Raw genomic sequence first — 21,031 nt, 5'->3', positions numbered from 1 at the left:
GCTTTTCCTCCCAGCTCTCCATCAAGAAATGCCCCACCTGCAAATCAGACTTTCCTGATGACTTGTTTGATCACACCTTGGAGCAGCACATGCAGCCCCTTAGTTTGAATTGTCCAATTTGTGACAAGGCCTTCCCAGCAAAAGAGAAGCAGATCTTTGAAGACCATGTGTTGTGCCACACTCTCTAAGTGTCCCGGCCTCCTGGATCTATACTGTCCATGGATTTTATAGAGTAGAAGCTTCTACTATGAGTTATGACCCAAGATCCTGCCTAACCTGAATCATTAGGGATTTACTTAGTCCTGCTGCCCTATAGGTGGAGTCATGTCGATTATCTGAAGCATAGTGTTAAGGGCTGTTACTTCCATCCTTGTGGGTTTTAGTACCTTTTAAGTCACAAAGCTCCAGCTGTGTCAGCCTCTCAACTAAAATGCCCATTCTTGCGAGGGTCTCCAGCATAAAGGCCCTGGGTTGGAGCTGACCTGGCTGTTCACAGGAGGCCTGACTCGAGTACTAAGTGAGTAGTTTTCCAGGTTGTCCCACTGCCATTCAATGTCAGGCCTTGAGTGTGTTTGTACTCAGTCCTCAGTCCTAACCCTGGGGCTGGTGACTGATCAGAGGTTGAGAATTTCTACCTCCTCCTCAGGCCTCCTTCTCCAACTAATTTAGAATAGTCAAAAAAGGCATGGCAGAGAACCCAGATATCCAATTTGGATACCAAAGTTTTCTCATCTTGATTTCCCAGCTCCCGACGGAAGCATTCCTGAACAATGGACATGAAATATTTCACTCACAGAAAGGCTTTCTCTCTGGATACCTCTGACTGGCATTTTCTACTCTGGTTTTTTCCTGTGCACATAACTATTATTGTTGTAAGTCCTTTCTTAATGGTTAGTGGGACTTGTTAGAAACTGTATGGGTTTGCAACTTTCTGAGCAGGTGAGTTTGAATATGGATAAGTTAGAATAAGAACTATTGTTAATCGCTTTAATACTAAAAATAAACTAGTCCTCTATTCAGGGACTTTGGTAATTTAAAATAAACCTTGAGTTCATGTTTTTTTTTTTTTAAGCTTGTGGGGAAAGTATAATCAAAAGGATTGTCGGAATTATAGACTCCACCAAGGATTTCTCTTCACCTGTCTTAACTAGTCAACAAAAGAGTGTCCTGGCCATTATCTTGAGGTGGAGAGGGAGGTGACGAAGCATTAGTTTGAGAAATCTGGAGCCCTGACTTTCTTGTTCTAATTTTCTGTGCATTTTTGAAAGGGTGTGGATTTGGGCACCTTTTGTGAACTAACTTCAGTTCCCTCCATCCAGATCTGCCTAATTGAACTATAAGAAGCAATTCCATTTTCTCCACCCCAGGGACTGAACAAATGGAAATGACTCCCAGGCCGTCAGCCAGCTGGTCACTGTAGAGACTTTTACAGAAACTTTTGAATGATGTGAAACATGATGCTGTGCATCAGGTTGAGCCAATTATAGCTCTGCATTCCTTCTGTGGTTTTCCCTGACGTGACTAAGTTAGGCCTTAGACTAACTGTATTGTCCTAGTCACAGCTCCTCACCTTTATTTCTCCTTTGATAAAATGAAGATGAGACTATACTCCCACTGCTTCTCCCGTATCACCATTTCGATATGATGTCTCTTGGACTCATAAGCCTTTGCCCTGTAAGAATCAGATGTGACATTAAGACAAAGTTTAGAATAGAAATATAGGACTTCCCTGGTGGCGCAGTGGTTAAGAATCCGCCTGCCAGTGCAGGGGACAAGGGTTGGATCCCTTGTCCAGGGAGTTCCCACATGCCCCGGAGCAACTAAGCCCGTGTGCCACAACTACTGAGCCCACGTGCCGCAACTACTGAAGCCTGCGCGCCTAGAGCTCCACAACAAGAGAAGCCACGGCAATGAGAAGCCTGCGCACCGCAACGAAGAGTAGCCCCCGCTCACCGCAACTAGAGAAAGCCCACGCGCAGCAACGAAGACCCAACGCAGCCAAAAAAATTAATGAATGAATGAATAGAAATATAACGGGGAGAGAGTAACACAGTTTTTCTGGCAGATACCCTTCCTGCAAAATTTCTGTTGCTCCCCAGATAGTTCCAGTGAAGAATTGCAGTTTCATTTATTTTATACTAGTCAGCTCTTAATTAAGCACACGAATGGAGAGGAGCAGTGGTGCACATAACCCAAATCAGCGAATACCATTTTCTGGTGAATCACCCACCCCTTTGCCCCTGCTACCCTGAGGGTTACCGTGATTATCAACAGCAGCAGGAGCCCTTCCACAGGCTTGGTACAAAAAAGCAGTTGAGGTGTTAATCATCCTTTTTGCTGGATGTAAAACAAAGCATCTTTAACCACTGTTCATTATCCCCAGCTGCTCTTACCAAGGCTTTGAAGGGGAAATTACGCTCCAGGCATCTACTAGTGGTAAAGGAAACAGTCATTCTTACATAATCCAATCATCACCCCAGCCTTTCCCGTCTATACCTCTTACACCCACAGATTTTTAAAGCTGGAAAATTCCTGCAAGAAATAACAGCTTGTGGGAGCAAAATGGATTTGAGAATCTGTGTACTTATTATGGCAACAAGTTTTCCTTCCTAGTTCATTTTCTCTTTTCTAATATTAAAATGTTTTTGCGTTACCTTAGCACACTCACTAAGCAGTGGGGAAAAAAGTCACCCTGGCATACATGAGTGTGAGTGGTGAAGGAAAGCTAACCTAAAATCAGAGAAGGGAGAGTTGGCAAGATATTTGGTAAACTTAGACCCCTAAGAACACCTGTAGCTTCAGCCCTTTTGCCTTATCTTGCTAAAAATTGGGATGAAATGGAACTGCCTTGATGTTTAAATATGATCCTGGGATTCGAGTGATTTTCTACAGTGGCTGTGGACTGCACTGAGCTAAGCACTCTCTAACCTGGTCTCCTAGCAACAAATGCTAATGAGATGGTAGGCTGTGGCAAAAAGATGCCGTCCATTACCTAGGGAAAAAAGCAAAATGGACTCAGCATAACATAGAGATCAAACCTGAAGAGATAGCACCTAATTCTCCTGAGTTAACCAACAACAGGCCACAAGCTCGGGGAAATTACACTGAGATCTCCTTAATTGATCTCATATAAATATTAAAATAATGGCTTTATAAGCATGTAGTGCTTTATAGTTTAGAATACATTTCATATAGTCCATGTATACTTTCAGTAACCCTTTGAAACAGAGAGCTTTTTTAAAATTTATTAATTATTTTTGGCTGCATTGGGTCTTCTTTGCTACGCGGGCGGGCTTACTCTAGTTGCGGTGCGCGGGCTTCTCATTGAGGTGGCTTCTCTTGTTGTGGAGCACGGGCTCTAGGCGTGCGGGCTTCAGTAGTTGTGGCACGTGGGCTCAGTAGCTGTGGCTCACAGGCTTAGTTGCTCCACAACATGTGGAATCTTCCCAGACCAGGAATCAAACCCGTGTCCCCTGCATTGGCGGGCAGATTCTTAACCACTGCGCCACCAGGGAAGTCCCTGAAACAGCTATTAACTCCCATTTTTATAGATGAATAAGATGAAACGTGGAGAAATAACCTGCTAAAAGTGGAAACAACCCAAATGTCCGTCAGTTGATGAGTGGGTAAATATGATATAGCCATACAACGGGATATTATTTGGCAATAAAAAGGAACGAAGTACTGAGATGTCACAACATGGACGAACCTTGAAAACATGCTGTGAAAGAAGCTAGTCACAGAAGATCACATACTGTATGATTCCATTTATATGAAATGTCCAAAATAAGAAAATATTCTATGGAAATAAAATAGATTAGTATTTTCCTAGGGCTGGGTGTTGGGGGAAATGGAGAATGACTGCTAATGGGTGTGGAGATTCTTTCTGGGGTAGAGAAAATGTTCTAAAATTTATTACAGAGATGGTTGCACAACTGTGTGAATATACTAAATACCACTGAATTATACACTTAACAGGTGAATTGTGTGCTATGTGAGTTATATCTCAAGTTGGTATGTTTTTAAAAGGTTAAAAGGATGTCTTTTTTTTTTTTTTTTTTGGCCATGCCATGTGGCATGCGGGATCTTAATTCCCCAACCAGGGATCAAACCTGTGCCCCCTGCATGGAGAGCGTGCAGTCTTCACCACCAGACCGCCAGGGAAGTCCCTAGGATGTGTTAAATACAGATACAGAGCAGGTTCAGCACTGTTGACCTTGGTTAAATCACACTTGTCAGTACAACCCCTGCCTCAGCAGTGTTGGGTTCTCCCCCTCTCTTGGGCTGGAGGCAGCGCTTCAGTTGTGATTAGTAGCGTCAGGCCAATTAATGGTAGCCTACCATCTGGTCAGCAGCATTGGTGGTCTCTGGGAATATCTATTTTGTGGAGATGAATGGACCCAATAAAGTTGGGGTAAAGAGTCACCAGCCCACAAATCCCAGGTAATCATATGAAGGGATCCAGCCTGCTCTGCCTAGTGTTATTACTTTCTCCCTGTGGAAAGAAAGAATATGACACTCTGGGGAACTAAGTCTGTCGTTTACCCAGTCAGTCAACATTTAGTGAGCACCCACAGTGTGCAGAGCTAATACAGGGCCAGGATTTTTTTTTTTTTAATAGAAAAGTTCTTCCCTCGAGGGATCTGCAAGATTAATGAAGACATTCTGTCTGCCCTCTGGGAGCCCTCGAACTGCTGGGGGAGAGATTCTCAGGTTTCAGGGGTCTCCTAATCTGTTGGGGAAATGAGATTAACTGCCCAATTTAAGGACGCAAAGATAAGGGACATCATCTCGCAAACTGAAGACATGAGGGCTATGGGACCTGAGTGTTAATTAAGATGTGAGCAAAGCCCAAGTTAATGATGTCTTATATGAGTGTGCTTTGGAAGAGGTTGAGGGACAAAAATGGCAGACCAAAATGGGGAGGGTATCCTGAGGGTCTCTACAAAGGGGGAGAGAGAAGCCGCTCCAGAATGCAAAGAACTTTGAAGCAAAAGTACTAGCATATAAAAAGAAACAAGTTTCTGTCCTGAAAGACACTCCAGTCAGTTGAACCACATCTAACAAGCTCATTTGAGCTCAAAAGGGACAGGAGGGAGGGTGGCGAAGGGTGTCAGTTTTAAGGATATAGGAGTGTCTCAGAGCCCCAGGCTTAAGATTCCCAGCCCTCAGGGCTAGAGTGCCAGGTGACACAGAGACATCATCCCTTGCCATTTGTTACCCTGCTTCTCTGCCTCTGAGTCAAACCTCTTTCACTGCAGTCTGATTCTCTGCCTCCCAGACTGCATGATGGAAACTGGTTGCTGCTTATCTGAGTTTTTAGGCTACTCTGCTTTAAAAAAAAGAGTTGTGAAAGGAAAGGATGGGAATCTCAGTCCAACTCTAGATTCCCTGAGGGAGGGACTTGTTTGGCCCTGCTAGGGTGAACCAATGCACTCACTCCTTGTTCAGTCAACTGTGGCCAGAATGTGCGGTCACCCTGCACCAACCTGGCAGCTCTGAGTCACTGCAGGGATGGGAAGGGAGGTGCATGGGGAGAGGAGAGTACCAGAGAAGATGGTCTGAGCTGAGCGTGCAACAGATAATTGCAATAATTTATAACAAATGCTGCGGGTGGGAGGATGGGATTCAAATCTGATTAAAGGATGAGTGGCCTTTAGGTGGAGAAAACTGGGGAGGATGCCATAATAGAGCGCAGGATGGGGACTTCCGTGGTGGTCCAGTGGTTAAGACTCTGCACTCCCAGTGCAGGGGGCCCAGGTTCGATCCCTGGTCAGGGAACTAGAACCTGCATGCTGCAACTAAAAGAGCCCGTATGCCACAGCTAAAATCCCCGCATGCCACAACGAAGGTCCCGCACACGGCAGCGAAGATCCCGCGTGCCACAGCTAAGAACCAGGCACAGCCAAATAAATAAATAAATTTTTTTTAAAAGACAAAGGATGGAATACTACCGAGCAATAAAAAGGAGCAAACCTGGCACATGCAATAACTTGACTGACATCTCCACAGAATTAAGCTAAATTTGAAAGCATTTTAAATTACATACTATATATTCTGTTCATTTAACACTCTTGAAATTTCAAAATTATAGAAATGGAGACTAGGCTACTGATGCTGGGGGTTAGGTAGAAGGGAGGTTGGGGTGTGAGGGCTATGTGAGGAAGGGGTCCTCGTGCTGTATCTTGACTCTGGTGGTGGACCCACAAACCTACATGTGATAAAAATGCATTGAACCAACTATGTAATGAGAACCAGAAAAATGGGAAATTGAATAAGGTAGGTGAATTGCATCAACGTTGATATCCTGGTTGTGATATTGTACTAAGGTTTTGCAAGATGTTGCCACTGAGGGAAGCTGCATTAAAAGGTGCATGTGAGGGTTTCCCTGGTGGCGCAGTGGTTGAGAGTCCGCCTGCCGATGCAGGGGACATGGGTTCGTGCCCCGGTCCGGGAGGATCCCACATGCCGCGGAGCGGCTGGGCCCATGAGCCATGGCTGCTGAGCCTGCGCGTCCGGAGCCTGTGCTCCGCAACGGGAGAGGCCACAACAGTGAGAGGCCCGTGTACCGCAAAACAAAAACAAACAAAAAAAAAGGTGCATGTGATCTCTCTATTATTTCTTAAAATTGTACATGAATCTACAATTACCACAAAAGTAAAGTTTTATTTTCTAAAAAAGAGCAGGAGCTTCAAAAAGCAGGTCATGACAAGGAGATTGCAACAATCCGTGTGATGAGAGCACGGCGTTCCCAGTGGGGCAGAGTGAGAAAGGAGGAGGCTGGAAAGGTTAAATCCAGCCTGGGAAAGGCCTTGTATACCGTCCTGAGGAATAATCTGGACTTGGTCCTATTAAAGGCAATAGAGAGCTTTTGAGGTCTTATAATAGGGGAGTGATGTAGTCAAACATATTCTAGAATGATCCCTGTGGTTCTAGGTTGTGGAAGCACTGTGGAGAATGGATTGGGTGTAGGGATAATAATCAGGGGAAGCCGGGAGGAAGGGAGACCAGTTAGGAGACCACTACAGTGGTTCAAGAGAGCTCAGGAGGGCCTGGACCAGACAGTGGAGATGCAGAAGGGAGGGAAAACCAGAGCTATTTAGGAGTTGAAGTCAACAGGACTTTTGTGATCAATTAGGTGCCAAAGAATGAGGTTATATTAATTTCCATAACAACACTAACTGGGTGCCTTAAAGCAACAGAAAGTTATTCTTTCACAGGGGCAGATTCTGGAGGCTCTTAGAAGTTCAAAACCAAGGTGTTGGCAGGACCACACTCCCTCCCGAGGCTGGAGGGGACAGTCCGTCCTTTGAGTGGCTGTTGGCATCCCTTGGCTTGCAGCGTCATGCCAGTCTCTGCCTCCGTGGTCACAATACCTCCTCTTCTCAGTGTGTCTCCTCCTCCAAGTGTCTCTTAAGGGCAATCCTCATTGGATTTAGTACCCACCTAGATAATCCAAGATAAGCGCCTCTCAGGATCCTTAATCACATCTTTCTTCTTATAAGGCAGTATACTTTATCCATATAAGGTAGTAATTATAAGACATGGACATCTCTTTTCAACCTGCTACAGAGAGGTAGGGAAGAATAGATGATAACTACGATTCTGACCCAGACCACCAAGATAGATGATACAGAAGGGAGAGTTGCTCTCAGGCAGAGAGTTTAAGTTTTAAGCATATTGAATCTGAGGAACTTGCAGGAATAGACAGTAGATGATTGGAGAAATGTTTCTGCAAGAAGATGGGCTGGGGGACTTCCCTGGTGGTCCAGTGGTTAAGAATCCGCCTTCCAATGCAGGGGACGTGGGTTCGACCCCTGGTGGGGGAACTAAGATCCCACATGCCACGGGACAACCAAGCTCGTGCGCCACAACTGGAGAAAAGCCTGTGTGCCACAATTAATACCTGATGCAGCCAAATAAGAAGATGGGTTGGAGCTGCAAGTTGTTACTGACACAGGGCAGTGTAGCTGCAGCCATGGGAATGAGTGTGCTAACGTGGAGGGTCAGTTGAGGACAGGCCCTGAATAACATCAACTTTCGGGGCTAGGTAGCCATCCAAGAAGCAGAAGAAAGCTGCCACCTGAAAGCCGAGGGGTGAAACAGCTTCAGAAAATGAGTTCAATAGTGTCAAATACTAGCAGGTAAATTAGGTGCAAAGGAATCATTAACAAAGGAAAAGAAAAACATATGGAAAGAAGACGTGCAAGTGAAGTATAAGGTGATGGAGGCCTAAGTAATTTAGTCAGTTTTAGCTATATCAGCAGGGCTAGAAAGAAACCTTTGATTTCAGGAACTAAACGTTGACAGGCAGATGCGCTTCTTTTCTCTCTTTAAAAACCAGTATTTGCTCATTAAAGAACATTTGAAATGCATGAAATAGAAATAAAAGAAATATAGTTCCATCAAGCAATCACTATTAACATTTCCATCCAGTTCTTTCTATGCATAGGTGACCTTAAAAAAAAAATTTATTTATACGTGTGTGCTCCTGTGTGTGCATAGCCACCTGCCTTGATTTCAAACATAAGGATCCTTCTCTAAATCCTCCTGGAGGATCTGTCTCCAGGTAGGGAGACTGAGTTCTGGACCTTGGTGAGGCTCCCCCAGGGCGAGCTGCAGGAGCCTCGGCCTCCCAACCTGGGCCATCTTCCTGCACCTCCTCCCGCAGAAGCTGCTGCACTGGTCTGGCCTGGACAAACACCAGGCACTTTTCTCTGGGTCAGTATTTCACATCCGTTGTCAGAGGCTAATCCTTTCTCAACATCTGCTCCCTGGGGTGTTGTTCACTGCCCCGATACCTCTGATACCACCTGGTCTCTCTACAAGCCCCCAAGGCAGAGGTGTTTTCTCCACCTTACTGCTTCTTGGTGTTGATCCTCCTCTCCTTTTTGAATCCTATACCCTTTGCCTGAGCCAATAATCTCCCGCCAGTTACAAGAAGAAGCCCCCTCCACCTGGAAGCCTTCTCTGATTACTGAACACACAGGTGCCTGGTAGACGCTTGTTGCCTCCTGTTGAATTCGGTGACCCCTGCCTAGTCTTCAGCCAGCACAATCTAGTCCCTGCCATCCCCTCTGTGCTTTTGTAGTGAAATGGTCGATTCCCCAAGTCAATTCCCCAGAATCTGCCAGGCGGCCCAGAACACATTCTGACCAAATGTCCGGCTCGCCACCATGTGCTTCCTGACTGCTGCTTCCTGCTGTCAGTGTGTGGGAGCCCAGAGGACACACTTTTATTTGAACAGCATCTCGAGATAGACAGGGCTGAGAAAACCAACGCAAAGGTGTGACAAAATATACTGCAGAGAGTAACTAGAAATTCTTTCCAATGTTTGTGTTTTGCTCCCCACCACTGGCTGGAAAAGGCATTTTCCAATTGCATTTCTTTTGATTTATGCCTGGCTTGTTCCTCTAATCAGCTCCCAAGAAAAGGGACAGACTCTCTTCTCTGTTCCTTCCCCTCAGTGCAAATCTTTGACCTCAGGAGTCATCACATATTATTTAAATCCAAGATACATTGAGTGTTTGCTACCAGTTAAGCGCTCTTGTCATCCCCTTTTATAGAGGAGGGAGCCAGGGCTTAGTGAGGATGAGGACTGGACGAGGGTGGCACTGCTGCAGGAGGCCAAGCTGGATCGGGGTTTAGGTTTGTAACACAGAATCCTGCTGTGGGGCAATGGGTGGGGTGGGTGTGGCGCCTGAGGCCAACTTCCTCTCGTCCACCCATTCTGCCCTCTGCAATAAAGTTCATAGTCCAGGAAATCCCCTGCAAGTGACAATGACTCTGAAACTTTCCCGAAGATAAAAACTGCTTGGCCAGGGCCCCACTCACCACTCGCCATCCCTTCAGCTGATGCTTAGTAACTCTTCCTTTGCCAGTAGTCGGGCTTTCCAGCTACCTTCAAGTCAGGACAAATTCTCTTAAAGAGGCCCTAGGGACATCCAGGCTCGGATTCAGGCCCATCCCCCATTATGGAGGACCCATCCCTGCCACCCCACCCAACCCACTATCCCTTCCTTCCTTTCTTCCTTCCCGGAGTTTTTGCAGCTCAGCTCTCACTCAGCCAAAGGGAAGCAACTGCTAATGTTAAGCAGTAAGGAGACTTAAGTAGGGGCCCAGGAGGTACTTTTTAAACAGAAATTTACTCAGGTTCAGGAAACAGCTATAAAGGGCATCTTGGCAATGCAGGCGCTCCTTCTCCTGGTTGTAAACCCCAGGCAATGCCATACAGAGTGTCTGTTTATCAGTTGTCATGGATTCAGGAAGCCACACAGACCTGCCCATCACCAGGGCATCCCCAGGCCCTGCCTCCAGAAATGACCACCCCTGAGTTGAGATCCACTCTTGGAAAGAAACTGAGGAGGGGCTTTCACAATTTTCTTAGGCTTCACACCCTTTGTTGTTAGGAAATTCTTTCTACAGCCAACTTCAGTACCTGTTAACATATTCTGAACAATAGAATTGTTTTTGTTGTTGTCCCCCATTTAATTTGAATAAAATAATAGGCATTGAATGTTTGTATGACAAGCATTGTATTAAGCACTTTGTACTTGGTCATTTTAATTCCCACAAAAAGCCATTAATCATTACTGTATAAACAGTTAATGATCAAAGGTATCATTAATATACCCATTTTACAGATGGGGCACCAAGACTTAGGTTGAGTAAATTACCCAACATCATACAATAACAGAGTAGGGATTTGAATTCAGACAGTCCCAACTTCAGGGCCCATGTGCTTAATTAATTATTAATGCTCTGTATCTCCCTACAATTTTCCTTTCCCCAAATGGGATCGTTCCACCTGCATATATACCTGTCCACAATATTTCCCCTTGAGGCAGGCAAGAAGGGGAAACGATCTAGTCTCACCTTTGGGACTAGAACTGGTCCCAAAGACCCTGAATAGAGTCATATTAGGGACCAGGGCCATGGAAGCTTTCCATTCCATCTCCTAATTCAATCTCTGACCACATCCACACCAGCCTTTCCCTTGTATGGCCCCATCTTGTTAATATCCTTCGTAACAAAGTGGTTCCTCAGCCTAACTGGAGGACTGTGAGCCATTCAGGAAAGCTCCAACAGACCAGGAGCTCTGGTCACAAGCGGAAAATAAACCCCTCTTTGCAGAGCAGCTGTATTTGCTAATTAAAAATTACTTCAACAGGGCTTCCCTGGTGGTGCAGTGGTTGAGAGTCAGCCTGCCGATGCAGGGGACACGGGTTCGTGCCCCGGTCCGGGAGGATCCCACATGCCGCAGAGCGGCTGGGCCCGTGAGCCATGACCGCTGAGACTGCGCGTCCGGAGCCTGTGCTCCGCAACGGGAGAGGCCACAGCAGTGAGAGGCCCGCGTACCGCAAAAAATTAATAATAATAAAACAAAATAAATAAAATTACTTCAACAAAATGCCATAAGGAAAAGATACCTGGGGAGGCATTATGCTCTCAGTAGTTTTGGTAGGAACTCAGCATTGAATTCCAACTGAGGAAACAGCAGAGTAAAACACTGTGATCAGCTCCTGTGGCTGGGTTCTCCCTCACACATCACATAGACCACTACATCCCTCCCTCTTATTCTCTACCCCACTGGGCTTGTCACTGCCCCAGCTCCATACCTTATGACCCCATAGAGTAGGCAGGCTTGTGGTAAAGAGCCCAGACTCTGGAACCAGACAGCCTGGCAGCAACCTTTAGCAAGTTACTTAGCCTCTCTTGGTCTTGGCTTCCCCATTTATGAGTGGCAAATGAGTTAAAATGTTCAAAGCATTTAGAACAGGGTCTGACACATTGATTGGGAACAATAAATGTTCCACCCTTCCATGTAATTCATAGCCCTGTAAAATTGGGCAGGCCACTTTGAAAAAGGGCATGATGTAGTGATTAAGAGCACTTGGTTTGAAGTCAGATAACCTTGCCCTTGAATCCTAACTTTCAACAACTTATTTAACCTCTCTGAACCTCAGTTTCCCTATTTGTAAAATGAACCTAATAACATCTACCTCTCATTAGGATTGTTGAGAGGATTAAATGAGACAATATATGTAAGGGGCTTAGCACAGGGTCTGGATGGAAGTAAGCACTCAATGATTGGCCTTGGTTACTATTATTATTAACTCTCTGAACTTCACCCCTTCATGTATGACTTGGAGACACCACTGCCCTATGAATTCTGTGAAGCCTGAAGGACATGCCATCTAGTTTCCCCTCCACTCTCTCCTGCTCTTTTAGGATGTTCCAACTACTGCCTGTGTGACACTCACCTGTCAAAGCCAACTCAAAATACTGCCTCTTCCCAGAAGCCTTCCTGGGTCCCTACCTAGTGCTTTAGAGCCCCTGACTTGTTCTGACTTGAATTCAGAGTCACTTGGTCCCGTTCTTGTCTCCTGCCCATTCTACCTGCTGAGCCAGAAGTCCCAGGGGACAGAACCTCTTCCTATTCAATATCTTCCCAGTGGAGAAGCTTAAACCACCCCTCTGCCATCTTACCTTGAGACCAAGAAAGATGTTGGCTGAGGTCAGCCTTTGTTACTGACCAGGCCTGGGTAGGCATGGCTCCAGAGCCCCCAGCAGGAAGGGGGGAGACAGATGTGGGTGTGCGGGCCTTCAGCCTCAGACTCATTGGGTAGCTGAGCTAAAGAGAAGGACCCTGAGCCCTCTGGTGGGGAGTCTGGGCTTCCAAGTAACACTCCATTCCACTTACTCCCTCCCAGGGCCTTTTCAAGGGCACCAAGGGCACGCGATGCTTTAGGACTGCCCACATAATGACAAAAACTAAGATGCACTCACATGCCACATGAAATGTCATTTATACATAAACTAGGTACAAGTGGAACTGCAGTTAACTGGTTGGCGTTTTTGTCTTATAGCCATTTATTTAAATACGAATTTTCATTTTGCAATTTTCTTTGTTCATTTTGAAACCAAAAACTTTTTTCCATCTTTCAACCATAGTCCCTAGGCCCTAAGCCTATGTCTAAGGTATGGGCCGGCAGTGCCTGGTTAGAGTCCCAAATCCCAGTGCTTGTCAATTCCTGGGCCCATCTGGACCACCCGACCATATCTATCCACGCAACTATCTATCATCTATGTAGCATCTAACTACCTACCTATCTATCCATCATCATCTATGTAGACTGCCTAAAGTAATAAAGGCAACTGGACAGAGGGTAGAAAAGCCACATGTGGTGTGAGACTGCCCTCTAGAGGTTGCTCCAGGAAGGTGCAGGTGGGGAGCCCCCTCAGCCGTCAGGCAGAGATCAACCCCACCATTCACTCACTCACATTTATTGAGCGCCTACCTATACCAGGCGTCCTGTACGCACTTTGGGAACAAAGGGTAATAGGAATAAAATTCATCCCTGTCATCTGGGAGGTCACCATTTTGTAGCGGTGACTACAAACACAAACACAATTACAATTCAGTGCAATGACTACTGTAATATATGTGTGTACCAAGTTCCATGGGAGCACAGGGGGGATGTGAATAAGTCTGGGACAGTAGGGGAAGGGTCACCACAGGGGAGGTGACATTTTACTTGGACTTCGAAGGATAAGTAAGCATTTTCCAGGCAGCGCTAGACAGGGAAGACATTCTGGGCAGAGGGAATCGCATGAGCAAAGGCAACGCACTGTAGAACTGTGAGCTTGTTGGGGGGCAGTGAGAGGTGCCCTGCAGCTGGAGTGTGCATAGCATAGAACAGTGCAAGACCCGCCTAGAGAGGCAGGTGGCGCCAGATGGGACGCAGCTCCTGTTTGAAAAACAGGGACATGCTACTCTGGCCAGGACCCTGTGCCCAACAAGAGGGAGGAATGTCTCTCCATTCCCATGGGTTTGGTTAAGGTCTTGCATTGGCCTCCTTGTTTCTCTCCTGCCCCTCACATCACTACCTAAGGACGCTTCTAAATCACAGTCAGGTTGCTCCTGATTTCTGCCTGCTTAAACCTCTCCATTGGCACATCAACATGCACAGGGCAAAGGCCAGACTCCCAGCCTCACATATAAGGGGGTGAGTTTGGGGCTCTTTCAAGGAGAAAGTTCTTTACATAATGGGGGTTTATTACGAGGCCGCATGAGGAAGGCAGGAGGACAGGAGTCTCAGCCGCCAAACAACAAGGCCGTGCAGTGACTGGAAGGCGACTGAGCAATGCCGAAGGCTGCAATACAGCTGTGAGGGAGACAGTCCTTTACTGGCAAACATGACACATTCCTACAAAAGTGTACGAGGGTGATATGTCTGAAAGCTGAACAATAGATTCGTGTGTTAGAGGAAAGAAAGTTCTGGCCCCAGGGAGCAAAACAAAAAAAATATATCTCAAAATACCTAAACATGGTCCAGAAGCAGAATAAAATAGTGACTAAGAGTATTGGTCCTGGCACCAGGCTGCCTGGCTGCATCGCTTATTACCTATGAGATTCTGGGGAAATTAATTAATTGACTGCTCTCTGCCTCGGGGTCCTTTCTACACTAGTGCCCATTTCATACATTTTTGTGCAGATTACAAGTTTCACACGTGTCCTGTGTTTGAAATAGAGTGTCCACGTAGGAGCCACTCAATAAACATTCTCTATTATGATTCATGCAGGCCTTGGGGCAGAGAGGCCTAAGTACCCCCTGAAGTACTACTCTCCACTACCTCGTCTCCCTTTCTTCTGGTTGATAATGGAAACCCCACCCTCAAGGATAAGTGGTAGTCCAGCCAGAGACCAGATTTCATCACCCTCCTTGCAGCCCGCTGTGGCCACATGACCGAGTTCTGGCCAATAGGAGGCAAGCAGTACTGAGGTGCCCAACTTCTGGATCCCGTCCTTAGAAGGAGAAAAGGTGCTTGCCCTTCACGCCTCCCCTTCCTGCTGATGAGAAGTGGCTTAGACACAGAGATGGAAGCACATGTTGAAGGTGGCAGAGGCACTCCAAAAGCCCCAGGCTGCTCCCTTCTTACTGCTACATGAGAAGGAATTGATCTTCTGTCTTACCTAAGCCACTGTATTAGGACCTAAGCCACTGTATTAGGGGCCTCTGTCACAGCAGTTTAGTGTATACCTTTAATGAACGCAGTATCTTTTCTAAAGTAATCCTTCCCCGTTAGAATAGTGGGCAAGAGGCACAAAGAGATAGTTTACTCACATACATCAGGATAAAACATCTAAAAATGGCCTTTGAATAGACGAAAGTATGCTCAATTTTACTCATGAAGAAGAGAAACGCAAATTAAAAGTACACCATAACCCCATTTCTCATTTATCAGATGGACAGAAATTCAAAGGCTTGACCACATACTCTGTTGGCGAGGCTGTATGGGAAACACACACTTTCATATTTTGCTGCTGTGACATAAGACAAATATATTTGGTCTCTGCCACTGTTGCCTGACACTGAGCCCCTAAAGCCCTAGGAATTTCCTGAGTGTAGGGGTGATAAGCCCCTTTCAACTTTACCTGGATTTATGCTAGTGAGGTGACTCTTGGAGGATAGGGGTCGGTTGCCAGAGGAATCAACCACAAGATCAGAGGGTTGGAACTTTCAGCTCTATCCCACGTCCACCTCTGGGGAGGGGAGAAGGTCTGAGGATCAAATTAATCACCAATGGCCAATGATTAAATTAATCATGCCTGTGTAATGGAACCTCCATTAAAATCCTAAATGAATGGGTTCAGGGAGCTGCACATAGAGGTGCTGCGTGGCTGGTGCACCTGGAGAGGGTGGGGGAGCTTCGCACCCCTTCCCCACATACCTTGCCCTGTGAACCTCTTCCATCTGGCTGTTCCTGAGTTACATCCTTTATAATACACCAGTAAGAGTATGCAAAGTGTTTCCCTGAGTTCTGCGAGCCATTCTAGGAAATTATTGAACCTGAGAGGGCTTCCCTGGTGGCGCAGTGGTTGGGAGTCTGCCTGCCAAGGCAGGGGACACAGGTTCGATCCCTGGCCTGGGAGGATCCCACATGCCGCAGAGCGACTAAGCCTGTGCACCACGGCTGCTGAGCCTGCACTCTGGAGCCTGCAAGCCACAACTACTGAGCCCGCCAGCCACAACTACTGAAGCCCGCGCGCCTGGAGCCCGTACTCTGCAACAGGAGAGGCCACGACAATGAGAAGCCCGCGCACAGCAGCAAAGACACAACACAGCCAAAAATAAAAACAAATAAATGTGGGAAGCCCTGATTTACAGCTGGTCGGTCAGAAGTATGTGAGGCCTGGACTTACGACTGGTGTCTGAAGTGAGGAAGTAGCTTTGTGGGCCTGAGCTCTTAACCTGTGGGGTCTTGGGGTCTGCTCTAACTCTGGGTAGTTAGTGTGTGAATTGAATTCTAGGACACCCAGTTGGTGTCTGCAGAGAATTGGAGAATTGGTTGGTATAGGAAAAAAAACCACACATTTGGTGTCAGAAGTATTGTTGGTGTTTAGAGGAAACAGTTTTCCTTTAGCTGGTAGGAGTGCAAAATGGTACAACCCCTATGGAGGAGGATCTGGCAATATCTAACAAAATAGGCATTGACCCTTTGACCTGGCAATCCCAGTCAAGAATTTACCCTGTATATAACCCTCCAACACTATTTTTTAAAAAAATACACACAGGTTTTTCAGCATTATTTGTAATAGCAAAGTATGAGAAACAAATGCCCAAACATAGGAGATTGGCTAAAGAAATTCTAGTACATCCCTGCAGTGGAGTACTAAGCAGCTATAAAAAAGGAACAAGAAAGTTTGCTTTGAACTGATACAGAGTCACGGTCAGGATGTATCATTAAGTGGAAAAAGCAAGATACAAAAGAGTATGCGGATATCCCCTGCTTCTCAAAAGTTCACTTTACACCACTTTGCTTTTACAGAAGACCTACATTAGTATCTGTTTTTGCTAACCAAAAGAAATCTGAAGAGGATTTTTGCTTTAAGAAAAAAGGTGAAAGGGGGGACTTCCCTAGTGGTCCAGTGGTTAAGAATCCACCTTCCAATGCAGGGGACGGGGGTTCGATCCCTGGTCTTGGAACTAAGATTCCACATGCTGCAGGGCAATTAAGCCTGCGAGCTGCAACTGGAGAGAAGCCCACCCACCGCGACGAAGATGCCACATGCTGCAACTAAGACCCGAAGCAGCCAAATAAATAAATATTTTTTTAAAAAAAAAAGGTGAAAGGGGATTCCCTGGCGATACAGTGGTTAGTGCTCTCACTGCCAAGGGTATGGATTCATCCCTGGTCACGGAAATAAAATCCCACAAGCCGCCTGGAGCGGCCAGAACAAAAGAAAGAAAGAAAAGCGCTCAGCTTTGCAGCTAGCTGGGCAGCGGGAGTGGCGCCACCAGGCGCCTTCCCTGGGAACTACACTCAGCATCTCAGCATCAAGCCACTGCAGCTTTGAACGAGTCTGTGAGCATCTGTGATTTATCTGTTTATTTTGTGCATCCCATTAGCAAGATGTGTCCGAAGGTAATTGTTTCTTCACTTCACGCCATTTTATTTTATGAAAGATTTCATAGGAACACTCTACTTTAAGATAGCAAGGGAAACCTGCATATGTATAGAAGACTACCTTTCGTATAAAATAAATATTCCCAGTCACAAATGGGATTAAGGAAGGGGGAGGGAAGAATTAGTAGTAGCTTCAAAGAAAACTAAACAAATGAAAGAATGAGACAATTACTTCCAGGCAAACCAAAACACTGCATAAGAAAGGAAATGTAATTATAGTATAATATATGGCTTAGCTGGGAGTCATAGTTATTTAGTCATAAAATGTAAATGTTGAATTAACCAAAAATTAAGATATGTGAAGTGTGGAGGTGTACAAGAGGAGAAACCAGGAATTGAAGGGAGCTCTATGCTCATCTACCATAATAATAAGTAAAATGGGTAATGTCTAATGTTGAGAAATTAGGCGTTAACAGTATAAGCATATTACTTAGAAATATGGGGGTAATACCAGAGGAAACAGCTAGAAATGTTAGATGAAAATAGTGGCCTCTGAGAAGTAGGGAGGGGGTCAGGCAGGGAATTGATATTTTCCATTATAAGCCTTTTAGTATCATTTGCTTTTTTTTAACATCTTTTTTAAAAATTTTATATTCATTCATTCATTTTTGGCTGCGTTGGGTCTTTGTTGCTGCGCGTGGGCTTTCTCTAGTTGTGGTGAATGAGGGGCTACTCTTCATTGCAGTGCACAGGCTTCTCATCGCGGTGGCTTCTCTTGTTGCAGAGCATGGGTTCTAGGTGCACGGGCTTCAGTAGCTGTGGCGCGTGGGCTCTGTAGTTGTGGCTCACGGGCTCTAGAGTGCAGGCTCAGTAGTTGTGGCACACGGGCTTCATTGCTCCGCGGCATGTGGGATCTTCCCTGACCAGGGATGGAACCCATGTCCCCTGCAGTGGCAGGCAGATTCTTAACCACTGCGCCACCAGGGAAGTCCTCATTTGCTTTTAAATGGTGTAAATATATTATGTTGACTTCAAAAACATGTTTTTCACTTAAAAAAAATAAATGAAAAGTTAAGAACAGGAGACTCCATACCAGCAGTAAAAGCTAGTAGAGCGTGAAGGGAACTGGGGAACCCACTTCTGTTCTCATTTGGTCAAACCACATTCTATCCCTCTGACGTCAGCAAAGACCGCACACAGGGGAATATTACTGGCAATTATCTGACCCAATCCTGAGAAGTTTGGGTTTTTAAAACAGAACAAAGGACTTAACCTGGGTTCCCCCAGAAGCAGACCCTGAGTCTGTTTTTCAGGACAAATAGTGTTATTGGGTGGTAGTCCCAGGAAGCATGGGCAGAGAGGGGTGTGGGGGAGTGAGGGGAGGAATGCAACACAAGATGTGTTCCGCAGCAGATGATTGCTATGGGCAGCTGGGGCTCAGTCCTTACAGAACCCACCTCAGAGCTGTCCCAACCACGAGTGAGAAAGCTGGGGTATTTATCCACCAACTCCTACCCACCATTGGTTGAGGGCCACCCCCAGAGCTGTTAACTCCCACCAGCTGCCCCGTTTCCCGCCTGCCCCAAGGAGGTCACCTCACTTCAACAGCAGAGCGTGCCTCAAGTGGGAAGTTGCAGGAGCGTGATGTCGAGAACCATGTGTGTCGAAGGGAAGGTACTTGAGGGGAGAGCGGACGTGGAAGGGATACAGGAGGGACACTGACGTTGTCTGCTTTTCTTTTGGCCAGGGGTGAAGCTTCTCAAGAAGGGGCTGGGATGCACTGTACTGTGCGTCCTATAAGAGGGGAAAGGGGGGAGAACTGAGGGGACAGAGAAAGCTGAGTGAGAGGGACCGTCCACATTAAACATCCTGCTTTCTAAGGCCTAGGATGGGAAGACCCTTCCCTTTTATGGTACGAGGGAACATGTAACAAAGTTACTGCTCTTTTTTCCCATACTCTACTGGTCTTTTCAGCCCCTTTAGTCATTGTTGCCTGGTGTGTGTTTCATGAAGGGCAGACAGGACATCACTTTACAGGGGTCTTCTGTCGAGCTAGCCCAGATTTCTAGGTGGAGTAACTGTTAGTCACCCCCTGATGGTGTCAGCTTTGCCTAAAGACTCTTCTGTCACAGCCGCCAGGCAAGTACAGCAGTTCATGGCATAAATCCAGACGACAACGTCCCGAGTAAGAAAAACGATTAGTTATCCTTCTTGTATCTCGTTCTTAGAAATCCCCTGGCAGACTTCCCCTCATATATCATTGGCCAAACTTGGGTTTGCTGTAGAGGAACCAACCATCCTGGTTTGCCTAGGACCAAGGGTTTTCTGGGCTGTGGGTCTTTCATGCTAAAACCAAGATAGTGCCCTCAACATAAAAACAAAAGCAAACAAACAAAAAAATGATTAAAAAATGGGCAGAGGACCTATTGAAAAATAGATATTTTTCAAAAAAAGACATACAGATGACCAACAGACACATGAAAAGATGTTCAACATTGCTAATCATCAGGGAAATGCAAATGAAAACCACAATGAGAGATCACCTCACACCTGTCAGAATGGCTATCATTCAAAGACATCAAATAACAAGAGTTGGCGAGGTAGAGAACAAACGTATGGACACCGAGGGGGGAAAGCGGCGGGGTGGTGGTGGTGCTGTGATGAATTGGGAGATTGGGATTGACATGTATACACTGATGTGTATAAAATGGATGACTGGGCTTCCCTGGTGGCGCAGTGGTTGAGAGTCTGCCTGCCGATGCAGGGGACACGGGCTCGTGCCCCAGTCCGGGAAGATCCCACATGCTGCAGAGCGGCTGGGCCCGTGAGCCATGGCCGCTGAGCCTGCGCGTCCGGAGCCTGTGCTCCACAACGGGAGAGGCCACAACAGTGAGAGGCCCGCATACCGCAAAAAAAAAAAGGATGACTAATAAGAACCTGCTGTATAAAAAAATAAATAAAATTAAATTAAAAAAAAAACAAACAAACAACAAAAAAAGAGTTGGTGAGGATGTGGAGAAAAGGGAACCCTCATGCACTGTTGATGAGAATGTAAATTGGTGCAAGCACTATGGAAAACAATATGGCGATTCTCCAGAAAGTTAAAAATAGAATTGCTATATGATCCAGAAATTTCACTTCCAGGCATTTACCTGAAGAAAACAAAACCTCTAATCTGAAAAGATATATGCACCCTTATGTTCAACCTAAGTGTCCATTGATAAATGAATGGACAAAGAAGATGTAGTATATATATATATATATATATACACACACACATATACATACATGTAATGGAATATTATTCAGCCATAAAAAATGAAATCTTGCCATTTGTGACAACATGGATGGATCTAGAGACTATTATGCTAAGTGAAATAAATCAGAGAGAGAAAGATAAATAATGTACGATCTCACTTATATGTGCAATCTAAAAAACAAAACGAAAAGAGACTCATAGATACAAAGAACAAGTGGGTGGTTGCCAGAGGGGAGGGGGTAGGGGTTGAGTGATATAGGTGCAGGGGATTAAGAGGTACAAACCCCCAGTTATGAAATAAATAAGCCACAGGAATGTAATATGCAGTATAAGGAATATAGTCAATAATATTCCAATAAC

General features: G+C 45.8%; 1 protein-coding gene and 1 long non-coding RNA gene across 6 annotated transcripts in view; one reads left to right on the top strand and one right to left on the bottom strand.

The window, feature by feature from the left end:
• CALCOCO2 (calcium binding and coiled-coil domain 2) overlaps positions 1-11,410 on the top strand; it is a 32,685-nt gene extending 21,275 nt beyond the window's left edge. For 3 of the 5 annotated variants that reach the window (XM_067714319.1, XM_067714320.1, XM_067714323.1), the window contains one exon: positions 15-1,043. In XM_067714319.1, the coding sequence (XP_067570420.1) occupies positions 15-188 (174 nt within the window). In that variant the 3' untranslated portion in view covers positions 189-1,043. Of the gene's footprint in view, positions 1-14; positions 1,044-11,170 lie in introns of those variants that run through there. The other 2 variants (XM_067714321.1, XM_067714322.1) reach the window with 2 other exon arrangements.
• The window catches only part of LOC137211742 (uncharacterized), a 38,155-nt gene that overhangs the window by 902 nt on the left and 16,222 nt on the right, over positions 1-21,031 (bottom strand). The window contains exon 3 of the long non-coding RNA XR_010937194.1: positions 1,571-1,672. This is a non-coding gene — a long non-coding RNA (uncharacterized lncRNA). The remainder of the gene's footprint in view (positions 1-1,570; positions 1,673-21,031) is intronic.

Source organism: Pseudorca crassidens, chromosome 19 (genome assembly GCF_039906515.1).
Source record: "Pseudorca crassidens isolate mPseCra1 chromosome 19, mPseCra1.hap1, whole genome shotgun sequence".
Classification (NCBI taxonomy): Eukaryota; Metazoa; Chordata; class Mammalia; order Artiodactyla; family Delphinidae; genus Pseudorca; species Pseudorca crassidens.
The sequence above is the reverse complement of the archived record's forward strand: the minus strand, read 5'-3'. Positions and strand labels throughout refer to the sequence as shown.